The sequence below is a fragment of the Manduca sexta genome, chromosome 17 (genome assembly GCF_014839805.1).
Source record: "Manduca sexta isolate Smith_Timp_Sample1 chromosome 17, JHU_Msex_v1.0, whole genome shotgun sequence".
Taxonomy (NCBI): Eukaryota; Metazoa; Arthropoda; class Insecta; order Lepidoptera; family Sphingidae; genus Manduca; species Manduca sexta.
Genome location: NC_051131.1, coordinates 8,756,750 through 8,776,174, shown reverse-complemented (window position 1 = coordinate 8,776,174; position 19,425 = coordinate 8,756,750). Strand labels below are relative to the sequence as shown.

At 33.8% G+C, this 19,425-nt stretch overlaps 1 protein-coding gene across 1 annotated transcript in view; it reads right to left on the bottom strand.

Annotated features, from left to right (window-relative positions):
* The window catches only part of LOC115443464 (transmembrane protein 132E), a 75,092-nt gene extending 56,499 nt beyond the window's left edge, over positions 1–18,593 (bottom strand). Inside the window, exon 1 of the mRNA XM_030168877.1 lies at positions 18,167–18,593. Coding sequence (XP_030024737.1) covers positions 18,167–18,200 — 34 coding nt within the window. The 5' untranslated portion in view covers positions 18,201–18,593. The remainder of the gene's footprint in view (positions 1–18,166) is intronic.
* Positions 18,594–19,425: the final 832 nt, after the last annotated feature.

Here is a 19,425-nt window from a genome sequence, read left to right as displayed (position 1 = left end):
TAATCTCAACTCTCATAACTATACTATGACTTTGATTCTGACCCTTAATGTCACGCTGCTAATAACGTTACCAAACAACTATATTCGGATATATACAATCTTTTAACTCTATGTATGTAATAAGATATTTGCATTTAAACACGTAAAGGAATATGCCAAATATGTAGTCCGTAATTTCGTAGCTGATTAACACACAACATTGGGCGAATTACATAGTCATTCAAAATTTCGATCCGCACGAACTCTCACAGCGTGACGCGACGCGGTCTCCGGCGTTATGGCGCATTGCAAACTGTAGGGAAACTGTTTGGTATAAACGCACGAGTAATTTCTTTTAGTCCACAAATTAACAAGGTAGGGCCTCATTTTGATATTAAAATAAAACATTATTATTATATAGCAAGGCAACTTTAATGCGAAATATTTGAAATTACACTGAAAGTTAAAATATGAATAAGAATAATATACAACATTACAAAAACGAGCAAAGTTAGAAGATAAACTTCGGAATAGGGTGTTAATATAATTTATTTGAATACTTTATCAACAGTCTTATCTTTTTGTTCGCTTTAATCGGCACTTATGATCTCTGAGTACGTGACTCGCTGTTTCTGTTTATTACATTGAAATATGTATATTCTAAGCTTTATAATAATTGACGACATATTCCATAGGTCTCTCTTATAAAAGGCCAGGTTCATAATCTGTTAGGCATAGACATAGCTGAGGAGTGGGGAAGCGCGTACCCACTCTAGAATATTAATGCATACTACTGAAACACATTGTAAAAGCCACCAAAATTATGAAATCGCTAAAGGACATAGAATTCGTTTTTGTTGTCCTTTGGGCACCGCTTGGATACCCCCGCGTGTTAAGTTAAATTGATATGAGTATTTAGCATAAGGAGCTTATTATATTTTTAACGGAAGGTCTTGAATTGAAAACGTGTATTTCATACAAGGACAATTCTCCCGTGTGTAAAGCGACAAACACGTACGAAGGCAATAACAATGCATTGGAGTTGATTGCGAAGTCCTACCAACAAAAGAAACTGCTTAATGTTACGGCACGAACGCCACACGTTGCTTTGCAATTCGACACGCTTTTATTAGATGTTTTATACAACAAACATTTTGTTAAATCCTTAAGATTAACATCGACGGCGTCTTAAACACGTTTCATTTATTCTTTATGGAATTTTGCTTTTACAATAGCTCATGTTTCGTATATAGACATTTGTACCTACTCTATTATTATAGATTTTTATATTATTATAGATATTTGCGATATACAATTATATTACGTAAAAATGTGTACAAACGCACAAAATACTCAATTGTGTAAAAAAAAACGAATATATGGTTATAAAGTCTATAGTTAGGTACTTATGTTACTTTGTTTGTTCACACTTCACGTTTGTTGTCAATTTTTTTTGTGATTTTTTATTTGAGCATTATTTATGAATGAAAATTTTATAGAAATTACCATCATCCTAAAATAAAGCTAATAATATGAATACTTATTGTATGACTCTACCACAAATCTATACACAAATCAACTTATATTTAGTTTCTAATTCCAGCTAAGTCAGGCTTACTCACTCCGGCCAAAATAATAGCAATTACACCGAGTTCCTTAGCTTCCACAACCAATAACAGCGAGAATACAGAGTTTCTCTAGGTAGGTTTGAACCATTTAAATTCAGCTGTTCTCAGAAGCATTAAAACTTCATTTTTCGTCTAAAACAAGTTAGTGAGTCTGCGTGTCTTGAATGGCGGTGGAGTCGTTAACTTTGGCTCGGTTATAAATCTCCTCAATGGGCAGCTTTATCGGCGTCCGCTAGACTAGACTCCCACAAACTGACGCCTCAAAGCGATATCAAAGAGAATTTAATTGTTCATCATACCGACGTTTACAAATATCATGATTGCACGAATGGAATCTCGGTTATAACAGTGATTATCACTCACCAACGAGCTACTAAAACTTAATTTGCTAACATTAACACGTAATGACTTGAAAGACTAGATAATTCAAATTAGTGAGAGGAATTCAGAATTTCATTCGTACAAAGCAAGTGAAACACGAAGCTAAATAAAATTCACAAGCTGTATCACAAACGAAAACTGTGAAAGTAACGAAATGCAACTGTGTTGCCAGCGTACTAGCAGCATAGGTGAGTGAAGCACCAAAACAGCTTGGGAAAGATTAATGGCCTTAAAATTGCATTGCAGGCTTGCAATAAAAGCAAGCCTGGGGAATCGGCGGCGGGCGCCAAATGCAGTGTTTTATCACTTAGACACGGGAGTGCACCTAGAGTACCGACTACACCGCTGGAATTAAAAGCGAATGAATTTTTAAAGCTTTCTCGTTGACCCGGTTTGCGATAAAATGTTAGGGAACAGTTTTGAAATATCTCCGTCGTCTTGTCCGTAGGCATATAAGATATTTGAAAATTATAACGCAACTTTAATCGGTTTATTCAATAAAAGACAATATTAAACATTTACATTACTTTAAAAGGTAAATTAGAAGAATTTACTACATCTATTTATATAATGTGTAGCAAAGTCATATCTGAATAATTTATACACTTCCGAAAAACTAGATTAATTAGAATTTGTTAGTGTTACTACTTAGTGTATTACGATATCTGAGAAAATATTTAAACTGCTTTATAAAGATACCAGGGAATGCAAAACCTTGGTCGCTTTGCTAATTAAAATGCCAACGGCCCCATTGCTAGCTACTGAGAGAAAAATAAAATCATACGACGGCAATATAAAACTGCCTGGACATCCAGATAAAATCACGGAAATATGATGAATGTTTAAAATTTTAGTAAAAACACTACAATGTAAGTAAGGAGAAAGCATATTTTAGAAAAATACTTCTCTTTCATGTACAAGCAGATGTTTACAGATAAATTGAACAATGGATTTTTTCATCTGAACACGTCTATTGTTAAAGCAGATTAAGCACGTGTAGCGTATTATAAAATGTGCAGCATTTGCGATATCTTATGTTAGAGTTGTTAGAAATATATTTTAAATACTACACATTTTTAGGTCGGTTCTCCTTATTTACTAAACTTAACAAAAATACATAAATCCATTAACAAAATGATAACGGAAGGCGAAGGTAAATATTTTATAAAGGTACAAATGGAGGCAACAGAGAAATTTCATATTGACAGCACAAAAGGAGTCCTTTGTTACTCGAAGTTAATAACTTTCGCGGAAGTAGTATATGTGAAACTTACTGAACAAACAAGAACGGAACAAAGTTATAGCGTTGATAGAAACGAAATGAAAATAACAAAATACAAATTGGTTATTACGTTTTGTCTTCTGTGACATTCTTAATTAATGATGCCTTTGTACGCTCTCATAATGGATATCCATATTGGAGCCGGTGAAGTCATAGCTTTAAGTATTATAATGTATGAATGCAATAAAAAGTACTTTTCTTTTGTATAAACATTTATCATGTTTCTGAAATAATATCTACGTAGGTTCTTTAACAAATATTTTGCTGTATTCATTCCAAACACGGGTGTACAATGAATCATAAAACATTTTCGGGTTATTTATTTTATAACAATCCTACTAATATTATAAATGCGAAAGTTGTATGTTGTTTGTTGTATGGATGTATGTATGTTTGTTACTCTTTCACGAAAAAACTACTGAACGGATTGGAATGAAACATTATAGTAATATTGATTATACATCAGAATAACACCTAGGCTACAATTTATAATGATTTTGTGTAATTTGGTCATTATATAACGATACATATCAAGTAAGTTGGAAAAAATTGCTATCTTAGCTTTTCTCGAAATCTACTGAACGGATTTTTATGAAATTTGGTATGGAGATAGTTTAAGACCCTAGGAAAGTCATAGACTACTTTCTGTCCTCGGAAAGGATGTAGCGGGACTTTTACCCCGGAAAACTCCTTCACGCGAGCGGAGCCACGAACACAAGCTAGTTACGTATATAAAGCGTCGACATAAGACAGGCTATACGATTTTGAGCTTAATATATTTTTGGAAAATCTTATCAATGGTGGAAAGATATGTTATCGAGTTACCTACTAAAGTTAGTCTTAATCATATTATTCTTCGATAAAACTGTTACTGTGTAATTATTAAAGCTTTAATATTCCAACAGATTTTTTTTAAGTATATCAAACTAAACAATTTGCTTATTTTATACCAATCTCTATAACGAGAATTATTTGTTCTCTCATAACATATCTAGGTCAAATTGGTCTATCACTTTAATTATAGCAGTTAAGACAATATTTGTACGCATCTAACGATGTGTCCATTCGCTAAATATCAGACTGTTATAAGACATGTTTAATGTAGTGCCATTCAATAAATAGTAAATAATTAATTGTAGTACATTACGGGAATGACAACAGGGTTTAAGTAAGTTTATCTAAGGGGACCCAAAATCTATTATCAATCTTCATATTTTGTAACACAAATTGGTACAATGAATTTATCACTTCATATTAGTAATCTCTACGATTCAATTACTACGGTTATCAACATGGTAAATTAAAATGTTCGGTCCGGTATATCAGTAGGTATGTCACGATCATTATATTTGGCGTATAATTACTTTTTATACACATTTTTATTTTATATCTATCAGTTACACACATATATTTGATAATAAATACGACTTGCAACAAATAAAAAGATTTTTATTTACGACCACTGGACTACCGCTAAAATTCCATTTAAAATTATTTAAAGTTTTTTTTAAAACTTGCACCATTTCATAAATAAGCGGCATCATTATGATCTGTTGAAAAAAACATATAATATTAAAAATATTAGCTTAGTACTATACTCATAGTACCTTCCAAATCAGCTTTGTTTCTAGTTTCTTATAAAGGGTACTACTAAAAATATCTTACACTACTAGAAACAGACTGTCTCTAATCTAAACTCATAGTTAGAAAATAGTGTATTTTTTACATTTTAAAAAAGGTTTGCTGTCTTCGTAAATTAATGTATTTATGGTTGACATCTGACACACATATTTTCGGCGTGCTTTAAAATTACGAACGTGAGAAAACCCCCACGCATTTTGTATAATTTTATACAAAAAGTTAGAATATTTAAGTTTATTTTGTCGTATTCTTCTTTATCTCTTGTAGGCATAATATGTTTGTTTCATTTCGTCATATTGTATATTCTCATATAACAAGGTAGTTAAAATAATTAGATATTAGTTCTACCTGCGTCTAGTTAAAAATATATTCATTCAATCAAAGTAATTTTCAGAGTACATATAAGCCATTTTAGAAGCACTATGACATATACCCAGCTAAGGAAAGATATTAGAAAGCTGTTACATTATAATATAATGTTATAAATGGCATTGTTTAATGTATTAGACGTTATACAGAATATGATGCATAGTCGCCTATATCTTTCATGTGAAATAAAGTATTTGTTTGTGTACTCGGAAACTTTAAAGTGAAATATAATTGCAATACTTTAATTTTCGATTAAGACAAAATGGCGGGAACTATTTTCATTTATACATATACCAGGCGGTCGGACCCCAATACTCATTAATTCGTCTCTGGCAACAAAGTTGACTGACGTCAATTAAAATTATCGACTCATTGAGTGAATGGAGGTCAGGCATCGCATGTTATTTGCAACATAGAGTAAGTAATATACTACGTAAGAAGAGGCGGCACTTAGTACATTGAATTTGAGCTCACGCACACATACGTGAGCCCAGTAGAATTACATTTTGTACCAACATTACGCAGAAAAAATGATACGCAAGGCTGCCAACTTACTATAAATCTGCTCGTTTCTAGGAACGTTCCTTATTTAATCGATATTATCGATAATTTTGTATCGACAGCTTTATATCGATAAATTTGCTGACCATAAATCTTACACTGGTATAAATTATGATTGAATTTAGAATATTAAAAATAAAACGTCCACAATTTTTAATAATTCCCTTTATTTAATTAGAAAATACACAATATTATCACGTGAATTTCTTATGTATAAATTGTATAATGTTTAGGTCTCCTACTTAAAAATTCATAACACTCCAGTTTTCCGTTATTTATTTCCAATTTTATATGGAAATTGAAAAATTTTATACCTTACAGATATGATCTTTTTCCGTCTAATCAACAATTACTATGATACAATTATTGCAAGGGCAAATTCATAGATTTCACACGTGCCTTTTTTGATTAGGTTACTAAGCATAGAATTGAAACTCCATAATCTAGAGTATTCTCTTCAACGACTACCTGAGGTTGTAAATTTGAATTAAATATACATCACTTTTATGTAATGTTTTAAATCATAATATAAATTTTCTGTTACCGGTGTAGATCAAGTGGATACTTAACCATAAATATGTTTGACTTTGGGTACTTTTGTATGCCACAAACCTCACATTTTTATACACATTAATTCTTTTCCCCATTCTCGCACACAAAATCAATAAACTACACAAATGTAAACAGAATTAGAGTCAATATCTCGGAATAATAAGAATCACTATCTCGTAACACACACTACACAAATTCCTTCAAGAAGAAATATACACGAAACGGAAAAGCTGGCTTAACTCAACGTATTCGGCATAAAACATAACTTATTATTGAACATAATCGCAATAATACAATTTTTTTGCAAATAAACTTCAACAATGACAAATCTACCGTCAATAATGGCGGCAAATTATCAACTATCATGGTAGCCAACATACTTTCAAAATTTATTGGATTATTATGTTGGTACAAGATGTTACGATGAGACATCCTTTTGTCAACCAAAACTAAACTCTATGTAACGGCATTAAGATATATAATCATTCATCATTACACAAAATGTTCTAAGTGTCCACCCCCTGATTTGCAACACGATAAGTATCGGCGCTAAGATACAGGCGATTCTTTCTCTTCAAATACATTCAGTCACTATATTCATAATAAATATGAGTCATATTTGCGTTAATTATAATGTGTCAGTCGACTGCAATCGCAGGACGAAGGGAGACATGCATGAGAAAATACTTTTTATCATCGTTTCGAATCAATGACATCACACGTCACTGCTTACTACATAAATCGGCAACTCTTTTGGGATTGTTTCAATTACACACTCTACTTGATTAATGCATACGTAAGTTATATTCCGCTCTGGGCACTAGCATATTGATCATTTTAATATTTTTGTACATTATAAAACGAATGGCCTACTTTTAAAAATAAATGCCTTTATTACCATTCCAATGGAGACTCCGTTAATTAAAAGTAGACTATCAGCCAAGACCTAATTTATATAGATTTGGAAACCATCCACGAGATTGCCTTTCTATTTATGTAAGAGATTCAGCAACGTCCTCGAATTCGCTGTTTATGGGTAGAAATTAGAACGATCGCTATGACTTGGCCGGATCGATAGCTAGATAAACAACTTGGGTTGGGGAGACGACCCCTCGCCCTCTTAAGGACGCAGATGCCCATGTATGGGACGTGGAACATTACGACAGTTGGACGATTTAATCTCATTCCAGCGAGACTAACAGGCTACGAAGAGATTAGAGATTATTTAACGTTACAAAATAACGTAAGCGCTACCCTTGCATAAATCTTCAGTCAACCAAGCTTCATTCTAATCTTCGAATAGGCAAACTTAGATTGTATAATACATAAATTACATTTTTAATATAAGTTTTATTTAGGCAGACAAATTTATTTTATTTTACTTAGGTAATGATTATTCAAACTACTGTAAATTTAACTGTTAACTATTCGGCATTTATATGCTACAGCTACTTCTAGAAGCATTTCTCAAGAAACATTTGCAGGCGCAAATCCAATCCGCTGCAAAATAGATTAGAATAGCTCACGCAGAAGATTGCACGTCGTGACAATCGAATCAAGATCTCATGGTCCAGAGCTCACGTAGTCATCCTAGACTGAGCTGCAAAACGATTTTCCTACATCGAAGATACGTCACACTTCGGAATGATAGGGAAAGTAGGCCGTCCTGTATCGACGTCTTGACAAGCCACTGACTGATGAAAGTCGAAATAAGCTTTGTTGACTTAACTGTGTTATATAACTACGATATGTCACATTCCTGAGAGCATGATTTATGACTGAAGCATGTGGGTGGCATCCAACTAGCACAGTCGATAAAATAGATGCCATTAAGAATGCTACACAAAGGAAAAAGTAATTCAAAATAAACATGCTAAGGAGGGGGATGGCTATGTTAATCCCCCAGAGATGTGGCGCCATTATCTACGTGTCGCAACAATGTGGGGCAAGCGCCACCCCTGCGTGGATCTGACAACGTAAAAAACTATCGCCAATAAAACTACATCGTTGAAAACCATTGAATTTGTATACGCAAACTTTTTATAGTTGACTGTTCCTCTGGTTTTTCGGTGATTTACGATGTAACTAACGATCTTATATAGACTATTCACAGAATAAAAAACATAACGTAAGCATTCTTTATCATTAAAATACTCTTAAATTAATGAAAAAAGTTATGAATAATGATGTATACTATGTAGGTACTAAGTATTCATTATTTATACAGGGTTCTTTTGGGAGTGTGTTTCTAAATTATACCTTATACTCGTCCTCTTCAAAATAACACAATTAGTTACTCTAACCTTATACGTAAAGCAATAGTGTAAATTTTGAACAAAATAAATATCAATAAAAAATTATTTGATTCGACATACCCTAATTACTACTACTCTAAGGGCAACGTCACACTTTCAGTCAAAAAATCATTCGCGCACACTCCACATTCATACTAAACTACAAAGTGATCAGAAAAGAAAACCAATATTTTTGGCGAAAATATTCCCTGTTCGGGAATGATTTTTGGTAAGTGAAGACCAGTCTGAGGTTTCATTTATTAAAACAATGTCAAAATGACTTCGTAAACAAGTTCTTTTTAAAATTATTCAATCGTCTACGAGTGTGGTATTAGTATGATAAACACTTTTTTCATTTACTCAAGTTGAAGATCCTTTCAAAATGCAAATACAATGCTTAGCTGAAAATAGAATACTATAATATCTATTTCTCAGATGTATGTATATTCCTAAGTTCACAAGCCAGCGATATTTGACGCCAATAAATTATTTTTGTCTACTGTCTAGACGATGTTGTTTGGTTTTCCAATATAAAGCTCTTATGTAACTCTGTCAGCAATAAACTCTCGAGGTTTTCACAAAATATAATATAAATAAAAATGACGCAGCTAATCACGAAATATGCGTTCATTTCTTTTCATTTCACTCCTATTGTACTTTAATTGATAACCAAAAAAACTTGCACGAAGTTGCCAAAGATATTAATATGAACTCAGCCAACAGTTAGAAAATTAATCATCGCAAGTTCGCCAAGTTTCGAGTTACATTTAAGCTGTATCAGATAACCTGGAGTGACGTGTGTGGTGCCGCATTTTGTGGCTTCGTGAGCCACCGCAATCGCATACTATATCTATCTCAAGGCTACACAATTTGTCCGTATTGATTATTACCGCTCTTAGAAATCCCGACCTTTTAAAAACACTTTACTTGTTATATAATTCAAGTTCTAGTACATTACATTAGTAATTGATGATGATGTCGAGGAATTATATGCCTTAAAAGCACTATTGATAAGTAAAATGAAATAATTTACGTTTACTGCTATAACAAAATGCTATCCCAAATATGATGCGCCATTGTTACAAACGCGTTCGAAATAAGTGTAACAATAGATGGGACTATATTATTGGGACTAGCACTTAAAATGCTTTCCATGTTTCGCCGCATCCGGCGGCGAGGCTCAGTCGCCACAATCTCCGGAAGTGATACATGGGACTCTAATCAGTAATCGCTTAGAATTATCTCAGACTTACTCTACTACAGTTATTGTCGATTCCGTGACAACGTTCCATTAATTTCACTTATGACCACTATAGTTCGTAATACGGGGTGCCTCTTTCAAGATCGTACCGCGATATGCTTAAACGTAATAATGTTTACGAGCAATACTCAAGCTACATTAATGCATTGATTTTACGACTCAGCCAACCTACAAACAGATCATTAAAGTTTCTTACTCACTTTGACTTATAATTAAAGTTTAGTTGTAAACTTGTCTATTTTGTTATATCTCAATTATTTGTAAAAAGCCCGACTGATTTTAAATGTCCTAGTTGCACCTGTGTCTACTGCATAAGTTAACTTAATGTGTGTAAGAATGACTTAATGTGAGTAAGACAACTTGCAACTAGATACAAAATATGATTTATTTTACAAAATAAAAATATTCATGGGATATAACATTTAATATAATTCTTAGACTTGACTGATGAAATATGTGAATATTTTATTGAAATGCGTTGCGTGGAAGTAGCCAAATAATGGTGAGAGATATGCCCACAAAAAGCCAGAATGATTCGGCAAAATGTATCTAATGGATCTCGCGGCGTATGAATCATGATCCTCCACATGTCACTAAAGTGTGCCAGCGGCAGATTTTATAGAGACGCGGGTAAAACCTCCATTAACGTGGGATTGATATCAAATGGGATATAACTTTCTGGAATAAAAAATATATTATGCGTATAAAGAAACGACACTTTGTATGCACACTGTGATGCATATTTTCATTGGTGGTATCATACTTTTTTATTAATAAAATTGCCAGCAGATAACGTCATTCGCGTGCCTGTAAAAAATGTACTCAATTGATCCGAATTAAACAACGAAACGACTGTCTGTTGGCTTTGTGAAATAACGAACGTTTGTCTCAATTAATTTGACCTGGTGACAAATGAATATTTTAAACAAAGCGAGAAATTAAATTATTCAAGCGTGATGTAATGCTTCCATTTTATACATAGAGATTATATCGATATCGATAATTATCAAAATATTATGTATCTAATATAATCAAAGACAAATACACTACAAACCCATAAAATTGGTATGACAAAAAAGCCGGATTTAAATGTTTGCAACTCGGTATTACTTGCGTAATACCAATTCAATCTTCTACGCACACATGCGCACTTCATAAATCCCATGTCAGATTCTGTACCAGCCGAGTGCCACGTCATAAATACGGGCTAGTATGTATGTATGTCAAAACATAGGGGATTTGGGCGTCTGCCCTCTCACACAGACGGCCCAAGCGACGCCAAGCGAGATAATGAAAAAAAAGATTTATGATCATCTGTAATCAAATTTTATTGCCGCAACGACCCCTTGTTTTTTCATCGATTTTTAGTTAATGTATCGCGTCTTTTAATGTCACTGTCGGGGTGCAGTTATTTTATTTTCTCTTCCGCTGAAAATTTTGCATTTCTAAAATATGGAAATCCAAATGTAGCCAAGTTTCTTTAGCCAAAAGGATCGAGCGTGTAAGTAAAGTCTGGCAGCAGTGAATGTGGTGTTATAATAAAACGGACAATAATATAGCAATTTGTACGCAACGTAGAACAACGGCCACGGGGTACACCCCTTTCAGCCCACCATAAAGCCGTCCTTCACTCTGTGACCCAATTATGCGGAACATAATATTTTCACACGCTTTTTTTAAGTTGCAACGTGCGAGGAAGTTCAGGATCAGTGCGCTTCAATTATTTGAACCAAATTTTCCTTCCATTTAACTATAAATTTTCCATCAAATTTCCATCAATCAAAAATATTCCGGGACATTGAAATTTTAACAACGTGATTTTCGCAAAATTGAGGTAATAATGACAATGACGATGAAGACCATCGTTGGAATTGCCTTAAGTAATATGACTCGTTGTGAATTTTCTTTCTTCCATGTCGTAAGCAAAATTTCATACAAGGCATATAATATTTTCAAAAATTAAACAATGAAATTGAGAAGTCTAGGGAAGACGTAGGTAATAATAATATCTGTGGAGAATGTAGAACAGATTATTATGATTAATAATAATAAAGTACATAAGTACTCAGTCTAATATTCAATTTATAATATTGTTATGACGCAATCAAGTTTAGACTCATTCATTTTGTTGTTATGAGCACTTAAACTTAACAACTACAGTGACCTGTGACATTAATAAAATTATATCATTATCACTTTAATAAAATGTACAATCGGTGAGCACTGTAATTACAAAAGCAATATTGTATAAATGGACATAAAATTTTACCAAAAGTAGCGCAACTACTATGCGGACAATTTTATCTTTACAATGAAACTGATGGTCCGACTGGGACGGTATTATATAATATTTTGCCTGAAAATACAGGTGGCTTAATTTCAAAGGACAATGATAATCGTCTTTGCCTTTTATTGTATTTTTAACGGTTACCTAATTTTCAAATGTACAAGTCCGAACTAACCTCACCACTGTCCTTATTTAAATTCTTTTAAAATTAACCTATTTTTCGGATTATATCGCAGTTTTAATATGTTAGTTTTCGAAACGTCGGGAGAAAACTAAAATATTAAAACCGCATAAAAATCCGAAAAATAGTTTAATTTTAACGTCTAACATTCGCGTAAACATGAGAAATCATTAAATTCCTTACTTTGAAGATGGATATCAAATATATGCTTCTTTAGGTGACTGCATATAAGCAGTGTTGATTATTGATTAAGGCGCTCACCCGAGCAATCGACCTTGAGCTTTCGTTCCATACGTTTGCGGCGCTCGAATTACGAGTGGAAATATGCAAACAAATACAAATAATTTCTTTTAGAAATCAATTTTAAATATTTTATTGAATATTTAAACTACCAAAATGATGTTTATTGAATTATCTATCTAATAGTGTTGGTTGCAAATTGAAATGATGTGTACTTTCGGAGGAGATGTACGAAATCAACATTTATAATGGCATTTCCATTATGAAATTAATGAAACAATATCCACATTATAAATAATCGTAATTAATCAAAATAAAGATAACATATTGTATAAATTTGATATTGAATATTTTTTTTCTACATGTATTATAATTTCAAATACATATATAGCTTCCAAAATACGGCTAGTACGCCGATTTGAGGAAACCGCCTTATGTTCTTATCATCTATACTACTGCGTACTTTCGTTTGATGTTTTGAAAAAATCTCTATCAATACAGTGTTAAATTTTGTGAACAAGGCAAGACCCTTTGGCATTTAAATGAGGCAATTTAACGTTATGCTAAGTAAACTTGATCTTTTGTCTGTTTATTATTCCCTCCGTTGCGGGATCATAATTACTCGTACAAATTTAAACGAGTCAATAATATTTGAATGCCGAAGGTCGGTCAAAGCTAAATTATGCACAACAGTTTGAGCCACTCATAATATTTTTACAAAAACGCTTCCAAAATGACCCTTTACTCGAGAGAGAAGGGTGCCACAAAAGGACCGTTAAGTAAAGCAAAGCGCAATGACTTGAATTAGTCATTCAGTTGATTATACCTAACCTCGGGCCACTCTATGATTATCATTTTAGTAGACGCACGTGGCGGCATGCGAGGGATAGCCCCCGTTCTATTCAAGGTCGATAATTATAGAATGTGGAGCCTTTTGTCCCACACTTGCGCAACCCCTACGTCGTCTTGACTGTTAGATGTTTTTCGTCGTTGGGAGCTCCTTTTTTATTTTGTAATTGTATTTTTGAATCTAAGATATTATCAATTTAAGTTCGTAATTCTAATGTATTTATAAGTGGCAAATTGCATTTTACTTAACGAAATGTTTACAAGTAATTAATTAATTAACCACTGCTTAATATATATAAACATAATTAATCATCAGCAACCGTTGTATTTGATGTAGATAGAACATAAAAATCTATTGTAAGTTGAAACTATATTTATGAATAGATTATTTATGGAAACTTATTATAACATAGCGGCATAGTTTATGCATGTATAGAAATAATTTAAATTTTCAGTATTTAATTTCTATTTCAAACCTATGTAATTTCTGCTTTAAACATCGTTTTAAGTATTTTGCAACATCTTAGCATATCATATGAATATTTAGATACTTTACAAACTCTATAATTTAATTGAATAACCAAACTTTTAAAATACTATTGTTCAAAGCACTTTGATTTTCTAAATATGGAGCGTCTTGGGCTACGGTGACGCAGTCCACAGCCGCAAGTGGATCAATAGGAGTTTAATTACAAACTCAGCTAAATCGGCTAGTTTAACGACGAGCTCACCTCTAGGGAAATAACGTGCCCACTTGTGACAACAATGGCCGCTTTGTTCTAGCACAAAAAGAATTTCAGACAATTTAGCAATTACACGACGGTGCGCTAAAATGAACAGTGTCGTACAATACTATGTAGCAATAAATATAAAATGCTACATTCTTTTAGTATTTATTAGTTCTTAAATACGTTTTATTTAATTTCGTCCCAGAATATTTTCTTTTTGTGCACGGAAAAGTGACCCAAGTGAACCCGATGGTAAGTGGAATGGGGTCCAATAGAATGTCGATTGACGAGAAACGATTAGCCGCCGGAAGTTGACACAATTATGCCGGCCTGTTGAAACCACATATACACAGGCTGATCCCGGATCGTGACACACTTACATGGGCCGTGGACTCTATGACTGATTTTATTTAGTTAATGAATTATTAGTTAAATGTTAAAAGGAGTAAGAAACGAAAGTGTTCTAGTTAACCTGATCGATTGGAGAAACCTTGAAGATGCACCCTTAGTGTTCTGCCAGTTGCAACATATCGCGTGACATAATACGCACTAACACGTGAGAAAATGAAAGCAATTATCTTCATTACTATTCATTATGATGGCAGTAAAATTATATTAAGGAAAAATTTAATCTATCGTAAAGAACCCATGCAACAACTAAGAAAATCATCAAAAAAATTTAAATAGTCGGATCAGTGGCTTGTCATCTAGTCTCCTGTGCTCCATTTGAAGATTTGGATATGGAATTTAAAAAAAAATAATTAGCATGATCCGAGATCCCCTGATATAAAGCTATTTGTAGAGCTGAAAACGCAATGAAACCACCGTTTAAATTGCTTTATTTTAAAATCCAATTGACTTTATAATGGATATTGAAGTGTACCTAGTATTACAACAGAGATAGGTACAGATAATAATATCTGTACCTAGATTAAATATGTAGGTTAATTGTAAAAAAATAGCCACCATTCCGTTTTGTTTCTTGAAAGATTGATTATTGACTTTAAAAGCCATCATTTGGAATCCGTTCAGACGAAAGTCTTGATCGTAATATTAAATAAAATCACCATTGAATTGAAACTTATGCACATTCGTTTACTACAGTCGTTGGTAATCCTATATTTTCTTTAAAAGATGCAATTTCTTTACAAACTTTAACCCTTTAAGCACATTTATATATTTTTTCTGCTATGTCGCGTGCTCCAAGTCTAAGTTTCTTATACCACCACTTAATGCTGCACAAAGCAGCAACGTGATTTCTTATATGTGGGTCTCTTTAAGCTTAGTTAAAAAAATTAGCTATTAAACATATTGATACAAAATTTATGTAATTTAAAGCAAATTTTTCGGTACCGATAGTTGTAAAATACTACCTAACTGAAGAAACATCAGTAGGTATCACAACCAGCGACTCACCCGGCTAGGTATAATTAAACCTTTTCGATTGTTGCTATTCTTATAATTTTGTAATTGTATTACAGTCTATCCGTAAAAAATAAAACATTGACATATGTAAGTACGTACTACGCAGTAGAAAAAAGCTTGTTCATCCTCCAAAATAATATGTTCTACCCAAGTTTCATTTTCAAACTTTGAGCAAACATTTCTTGTACATACTTCGTCTTAAAATAAGCGACAAATGAGAAAACTTTTGTAACATATTTACATACATAAGACCACTGGGACGATTGCGACTCTTTTGGGAAATTTTAAAACAGTATCTACCATTCCCAAGTTTTGTAATCTTTAAGAACATGGGACGAGAATTACTTTGGAACTATTTCAGATTTATTTACAGTCTTACATCATCTTAGCGGTTACTATTCAAAGTATTAGGCAATTGACGGACTTATGTTAAATCTGGCAGACTCATTTCAATTCAACAGCATGGATATATTATTGCTATTTATCAGACCTATTAAAAAAAAACTTGAAAGGCGAGAAACCGAGAGCGTCGCCGTAATCAGAAAAGTCATAAATAAAACTCATAGCGACCCTTGCATTGCGATGCGGAGGTGCGCGGACGCAGTCACAGACGGCGGCAGTGACGGCTCAGCTCCGCCGAGTGTAAACACACACACTACGATGAGATGAAAGCAGACGCCGGCCACTTATCGACTCCCTATACCCGATTTGATTATGCCTTCTCTGTCAGCACCCCGAAATAGACATAAACCGCTGCATTCATTAAAATTCATTGACGAAATTTACGTAATTGCTAACGATAATGTTCACGACAGAGTAATAACACTACGCATCTTTGAAGTGTAAACGAGATCCGTACAATAACAACGATCCCATTATAAACATATTGGAATAAGCCGTTGCAAAGTGAGATGAAATTTTAACGATCCAACGTCCGGATACGATCCTCGTCCCGTTTTATTGCTTTTCTATTAATCGAGATGTCGGTAGTGTTCATTTCCATTATAAAAAGGTTTTGTATTTTTTAGTAAATTAAAACAGGAGTCCCGAGCAATATTCCGAGCCCTGCAAAGCATAATAAAAAGCGAAAAAGACAGACGCCAGGTGCAGCCCATATCTGTTTAAGTGAAGCAAAAAACTTTTTCCTCCCTCTCTGATAATATTGAACTCTGAAATATGAGACTTCTTGGAACAAAACTTTTAAAAATCCAGCTTAATGGATTTGCGAAAATTGGACGTCATTATGCTTTATGTTTATCAGAGAATAGGTAACTTATTATTTAAAAAAAAAACGTTTATATAACATCTTATTCAAAAACCAATAACAAATGATTGTATCATAGTGCGCTTTCTGGGTATCTACTCGTATTTCGTTGAAGATTTTTTAAAAACGGACTTTGAGTACATTTTATCCATAAAACTAGAAATGATAACCAAGTACCTATTGGATATACGAATAAAATAGATGTAGATACAAGCAAGATCAAGTATAAATCTCCGGAACTGCTGAATTGAAACAGACCTGCGAATAGGTAAATTTAAGACATAATATGGGTACTAGGTAGATAAGTAGTTGCCCTCGAAATCCTTTTATCCTCGCAATACTCTTTTCAATAAGCGTGCAGATATTTTTTGTTCGATGTTTGAATGGCTATATTTCATCAAAGTAATCCCGTCGGCCGGCCGAATCTTTCTACCTGCATTGAACACCTGTCGCTTCTTCCCATAATAAGAAACTAAATCCTTGCCCTTTGTATATGTATATTCCAAATGATGTGATACTCAGTGCTCATAGATTAGTTTCCATTGGCATATCTGCAGATATTTTTTTTTCAATATTTTTTATTTAGAACCCGAACAAAATCAACCCTTAATAGTCCCGGTTTCGTTATTTTGTAATATATATGCTTTATCATAATATAGAGCTGACATAACCTAAACTAAGTCTTTGGAAATGCCGCCATAAATGGCTATAATATTATGATTGTAAAATACCATCAATAGGTATTATTACATTTTTTTCTTATTTATTAGAGCGCTAGGTTGAGAAAAAAAGGAGAACATAATATTTAATATAAAGAAGTAAGACCATAAAATTCATTGAGGCGCCTTACTTCCTGAGATTTAAAACATTGAACAAAAGATAATCGTAATTGTTTTCGAAAATAAGTTGAGAAAGCAAAATATTTTCCTTTTCTCTGCAACCATTTGCTTGTGTTATGAATCACGAGAACGAGGGACCTTTGGCAGTTTTACAACTTACTTTTCTAAGAACGTAACGAATGACGTACTTATAACAATATTTCAACAAAATTTGAATAAAATTTAAGTTTGACGGCAACCCCTAACTTGCGCGTCAAAAATGTCATGCACTCCCATAGTTTAAAACTTTTAATACTTGTAAAAGCAATATGAACACCGTTTGCGTCGAGTTAGCCCGTCGATACTTCACGCCAACCGGAGAAATTTATCAACTACATGATTTATTTGTACATTATATTTACTTACCTGTTAGGAGAAGCAGAAGAACTGAGCGCTGCATATCGGAATTATTTCGGTGCCGGTCTAACAGTTCAATGAAATTTTGCCGAAGCCATCATCAACAGTCCCATTAGATCATATGTTTACGTGACTCAGCTGATTTTATATTCGCCAATTTAAGCACACACTCGCACACTGCGGGATCCGCACGCTGCAATGTCAACGGCCACGAGCTTACGAGAAAAACCAGACACTCGGCGAAAGCTGTCCTCCTGGGAAGCCAACGGTAACAGCTTCCTACGTGTAACGTTAAATACGAGTGGTCTATTCATTCATCTTGCAAAATATCGAGTTCGGAAGCTAGATGATGCTCCCCTCCGTGATGAAAACATCACACATGACTAGAGATGGTTCGAAATGTGTGTCGCACGCGGTCGCAGCGCTCGGCGGCTGACTCGCGAGTTGCGTGAGTGGGCCGGCAGCGGCGGGGCCCGGGGGACAGGGGACCACGCCTGCGCACCGCTCCCGCACCGCACCACCTCCAGTATTGACCGACGACGCCTCCTTCCTACATTTCACATCCTTAAATAGGTACTACGAATTCTCCTTCGAAAAATCCCCTAATTCCTTCTCTCTGATAGAGATAGACCACGGCTATGGTTCATAAACTTGGTAAGCACCTTATTATTCAAATGTGTTATTATGGGATTTTTTGCGCAGGTATTTCACATAGAGCACTTATGTAACCTTCACGAGATGCTGATGCTTTTTCAACTTATTCGTTTTAAACACAGAGAAAAGGAATGTTGTTGTTGTTAACTTACCATTTTAAACTTTACAATATAACAAAATACATGAAAAATATACTTATTTATAAATTACTAGCTTTTGCTCGCGGCTTCGCCCGCGTGAAGGTGTTTTCCAGGATAAAATTCCACTGTTTGATAAAAGTCTTGCTACATATTTTCCCGGTACTTATAGGTTCAAACTAATTTTATCCCCAATCTATAATTTCAGTTCAATCAGTCGAAAATCTAAGAACATTTATACTAACTTTCATCCCCTATTTTATCCCCTTAAGGGTAGAATTTATCAAAATCCTTTCTTAGGGGATGCCTACGTCATAGTAGCTTTATGCATGTAAAGTCTTAGCCCGATCCGTCCAATGGTTTGGGCTGTTCCTTGATATATCACTGTCAGTCACCTTTGAGTTATATATTATATTAACAACTGAAGTTAGCTAAAATTGAGTTTCTCGAAGCCGACCACTATTTATGTACTATGTA